At 28.9% G+C, this 5177-nt stretch overlaps 1 protein-coding gene across 6 annotated transcripts in view; it reads right to left on the reverse strand.

Annotated features, from left to right (window-relative positions):
* LOC106787755 overlaps nucleotides 1–5177 on the reverse strand; it is a 26624-nt gene that overhangs the window by 9339 nt on the left and 12108 nt on the right. Inside the window, exon 9 of one of the 6 annotated variants that reach the window (XM_014750387.1) lies at nucleotides 1125–2259. The exons of 2 other annotated variants lie outside the window; for them this stretch is intronic. In XM_014750387.1, coding sequence (XP_014605873.1) covers nucleotides 2181–2259 — 79 coding nt within the window. In that variant the 3' untranslated portion in view covers nucleotides 1125–2180. Of the gene's footprint in view, nucleotides 1–1124; nucleotides 2260–2948; nucleotides 3129–5177 lie in introns of those variants that run through there. 3 more of the 6 variants (XM_014750390.1, XM_014750386.1, XM_014750392.1) reach the window with 3 other exon arrangements.

Raw genomic sequence — 5177 nt, forward strand, 5'->3', positions numbered from 1 at the left:
TTATTATTATTAATTATTATTAATTATTATTATTATTATAATTATAATTATTATTATTATTATTATTAATCGACGCCCGAGAAGAGAGGATACGCATATTTATATACTTTTCTTTTTTTTTGTTTAATTCGCGCGTACATTTGTCGAAAGTTCGAAATATCGTTTCGGATTAACGATGGACTTTTTCATTATCTATGTACATATTATAATTCGATAGGTTATTATTATTAATTAATCTACATATTTTACAATTTTTCCTATTCTCTCTATATTTCTATTATATTTAATCCTTTTCTTCTTCTTTTTTTTTTTTGTCTTCCTTTCTCTCTTTTAAAACGCACAAAATCGTCATCGTAGACATCTTGAATCAAACAATACAACAACACTCTCATCGGTAGGCAATGGATCTCTGGCTTTGTATAGTTGCGACAAATTATAAAATATAATTGAACAAAAATAAAAAAATTCTTGAAATATAATAGCAATATTTTTTTAATATTTTGATCTATCATATTATGATTTTTCAAAGATTAATAATAATAATCATCATCATTATTATCATTATCATCATCATCATCATCATCATCATCATCATCATCATCATCATCATCGTTGTGATTTTAACAAAGCAGAGTCAAAGTTACCTCGTTAAAATATCATGTTACCAAACGAATCGTTTTTGTACATAAACGCATTAACGACAAGTTTTTTTGTCAATCATTTGTTAATCGTTACAATTTTCGAATACATTACTACTTACTTACTGTTTACAAATGTAAAACAAAACATTTTCGTCCTTATCGTTTATTCGAATCGGTGTGTGATGTATATGAACTTATTATTTGCGTCTTTATCATAGCCTGTATCGTTCAAGCATACTATAACACTTTTATTTATACTTTAGACACATATTGCATATTTTCTCTTTCCGTTAGAAGAGAATTATTTAATGAAACAATCGATTTCTTTCTTTCTTCTTTCCTTCCTTCCTTTCTTTCTTTAAACAAAATTATTCTTTTCAGGATATGTGCCAAAAATTGCACCACACCGCATACTACACACAACTTTGTTTGATCATTCACATTTTTTTTTTTTTTTTTAAAAACCATTCCCTTCTTTTTCCTTTTTTTTTTTAAATGTTTTCAGTCTCGAGTGAATATTTTTTTGTTCAATTTATTATAGATCTCATCATAACTTCACTCTACATATGTAATTTATATAATATCGTACGCGTATACGCTTTAACGAACGGCCCACGATAGAAAATCACTACTAGTACATCACGTATGTATGTATATATTCGGACTTTCTTTCTTCCTTTCATTTAAAAAAGCTAATCGACTTCCGCCAAGACCATCACCACCACCACCACCACACCCACCACCACCACTACCACTACTATCACACCATCGCACAACCAACAACAACGCACTTGAATATTATCCAATATTTTTCTCTCACTTTGCTTTGCATGAAAGCGCATAGAGGGGATCTCTATCCATTTCTCTCTCTCTTTATCACTCTCTTTCTCTCTCTTTCATGCTTGATTTGTTGGGGTACATCATCTCGTTCTCTCTGGCTATCTTTGCTCTGTATTTCATATATACATGCTCCCATGCATAGATAAAAACAGCAACACATACATACGATGTTTTTTCTCTCTTTCCATTCTCCTATAAATAAAAAACAACAAAAAAATAATAATAGTAATAATAAAAAAAAAAGGATGTTTACATATAGATAAAGCAGCTTCTGACAAAACGCTCATTATAGAAAGATTTAGCAAGCGCGTGTTGTGTTTTTCTCTTCTTTAATAGTACCCCCTTTTTTATTTTTTCATTTAGATTCTTACTCGTTCTTTCTTTCTTTATTTATTTATTTCTTTATTTATTTCTCATATTAATTCATTCATCCCTTTATCCTTTCTTCCCATACTTATTTTCATTTGAAAAATTTCTAATTCTCTATTTCTCCTGTTGTCACCGTACAACACCAAACGACACTGCAATTTTCACTTGCTGACAAATGAGAAGCCTATCGCTGTTGACCGTGTAGGAACGTAGCTTGTCGACGATTACTGCAAGCAGCATCACCTCGACGTCGCTGTTGATGCTGATGCTGTTGATGATCCTGTTGATGATTATGATTCTGCTATTGCTGTTGTTGTTGTTGTTGCTGGTTCACTTGTTGTGTGGAACGCTTGCCCGCCTGACCACCAGGAGGGGTGGGATCGTTGCCGTCGCATTGGCGCTTCCAAAACAAAAGACACACAAAACAGCGACATTAGCGCGCCACCGTCCTCATCGTAATTGACCAAATATTATCTCAACAATACTTTCCGCTTAAAACTACCCTTTTCATTTGTTCCTTCCTTTATTTCTAATTTATAGAGGGTAGGAGTCGGACTTTAATGTCTGCCCTCTATAAATTTTGTTATTTCTCTCGCTATCTCTCTCTCTCTGTTTCTTTATATATTTTCCATTTTACAAAACTATATTTTTATTATTTTTGTTCTCTCCCTATCTCATTCCTTTTTTTTCTTTTTTTTTTTTTTTTACTTTTATCTCCTCCATCACGATCCACTCATCGGTTCTTCCACGAATCCAAAAATGAAAAATACATTAAACTGTTTCTTTTATTTTTGGAAACCAATGAGGGGGATATAAACGTAACTTCGGAGAGAAAGAGCTTAAAAAAAAAAGGTCGACGGAGAGGGGATGATGATGATGATGATGGAAATAGGAGAAGACTTTGAAATATGTTTGTTCGTACGCGGTGATGTTGTTTGCGAAAGCAAGAGAAGAGAGATGATAAAAAGAAAATGAACGGAAGGATTATAAATTGGGCAGCAAGTAGCGGAAAGATTCTTTTCTTCTTTTTTGTTTTTTTTTGTTTCTTTTTTTTTTTTTAACGACTACATATTTCTTTCATTTTGATTTGTTTGTTTGTTTTTTTTTTTGTATAAATTCTTTTGTGCATTCTTTTTATTATTGTTTTTATTTTTATTCTCCCCACTCTCTATATATCGGTTTGTCACGGCCATTGTCCTTTACCGTGGCACAGGTTTATATTCGCCGCCTCTTTGCCTAATTTTGCGATCTACAATTAGTGTCTTAGCTTTCGGTTACCTGAAAAAAGTCAATGAAACAACAAATAAAGCGGAATTTCGACAAGATCCAGATCCGGCTTTGGAAAATCTAGAATCTACTATTACTTAATCTTTTTTATAATGTTTTTTTTTTTTTTTAAATATATATATATATGTAAAATATATTATATAAAATATATATATAAAACTGTACCCCAAATTTTGTTACCGATCGAATATTGTGCTTCAAGTGATTCTTTTTTCATTGTTTTTAATCAAATCATAAAAGCCTGCTTGAAAAACACGTTCAGGCTAACTGCTCGATTATTTTTAACAAAAATACAATGAATCAACTATATTAATAACAAGTTTACTATGTATACGTATATACTTATATTTATATGTACAGATATATTACCGACGATAAGTAATAAATAAAATAATAACCATCCCAGTGCACCCAATAAACAGGCAATAGAGGCGTCGTTTCTCATTTGGACAGAAACGTGTATTTAAAATTAATTTGAAATTAATTTGAAATTAAATTTTTGTTTATAATATATATGTATGTATGTATGTAAATGTAAATATATATAAATATAATAATTGTAGATTACATAAAAAGAAAATTTACGTAAGGCAACGAACTCTTTCCAAATGTTAAACAGCACTTTTCCTTTACCCATTCTTTTTTTTGTTCTGTTTTTCTATTTCTTTGTTAAATTTTCTTTTTATTATATTATGTTCACCAACATATAAAAGAATGGGAGAAAGGATAGTAGGAAAAATCCATGCCACGGTACAAAGATGCTAATTTTATGTTGAAATATTAAACCTTGTGAAATAATTTTGATAAAAAAAAAAAAGAAATAAAAATATTTACATATTTGTTTGTTTATTATTTTTTCTTTTATCGATTATTTTTCTTAACACATTCGCTCTCAAACATCTTTTAATCATATTTACTTATTTATTGCAATCAAAGAGGATTCAAGTCATGTGTAACTAAACTATAAAAGCACGTTAAAAAAATCAAATGCAATTGTTTTTGTTATTTGTTTTGTTTGTAAGCAACGATTGTGTATGTTAATATGTTAAATGCAAGGATTAATTTTTGAACATTATAGTCCAATACGAACGGAGAATATTGTTTTGCGCGCATGCAAAATTCTAACAAATATTCTATGCATTTCTTTCTTTCTTTCTTTTTTTTTTTTTTTTTTAACATTATATACATGTACGTACTGTATATATTTAATAAACCATTGTAAATTGAGAAAAACTTTTCAGACAAGAATTATTTCAAGATTATTATTATTATTATTATTAAATGTTTTTTTTTTTTTTTTTTTTTTTTTTTTTTATGATAACACTTAATATGATTATCTGAATCAAGATAACGTGACCAAAAATTACAAAGCGAAATTTGAAAAATGTGAGATAAATATAAGTGAAATAATGATAAGACATTGTAAAAAACTTTGTAAGTTGTGCAATAAAAACCTGATTATATATATAGAAAGCGAAATTTTGGAAATGATAAGAAGCTGCTACCAAATATATAAATATACGTAAATACACACATATACATATGTATGTACATTTGAAAGCAAACTTTGATGACTTATTTATTTGATAAAAGCAAACGAAAATTGGATGCAACGCAATAATATTATAACAAACTTGTTGATTTTAAACGATTCCCTGAAATAAGACAAGTCACGTTGAAGCCGATTGTGCAAGCTAAACAAAAGTGAACTTTCCACTGAGCGAACATCACAATCGCAAGAAAATAAATATAAATATATATATATATATGTCATGTGTATGTGTAAGCATGTATTTAGTTAGTGCATTTACGGTTACAGTCAGCGAACCTAAAGTTGCATAAAACGAGACTTGGACATGCTCTTAATCTCACTATTATGCAACTTTCATGCAATTTCTAACTGTAAACATCAAGTGTAACGAGCTCGATATATATACTTTTTTTTAAGATATTTCTATCTCAAATAATAACATTATTTTTCTTTTAACGTTATCACGTAATATAATTAAATAATATTTATATATATATACATATATTTAA

This window comes from Polistes canadensis, unplaced genomic scaffold, assembly GCF_001313835.1.
Source record: "Polistes canadensis isolate GaletaPanama2010 unplaced genomic scaffold, ASM131383v1 scaffold_114, whole genome shotgun sequence".
Classification (NCBI taxonomy): domain Eukaryota; kingdom Metazoa; phylum Arthropoda; class Insecta; order Hymenoptera; family Vespidae; genus Polistes; species Polistes canadensis.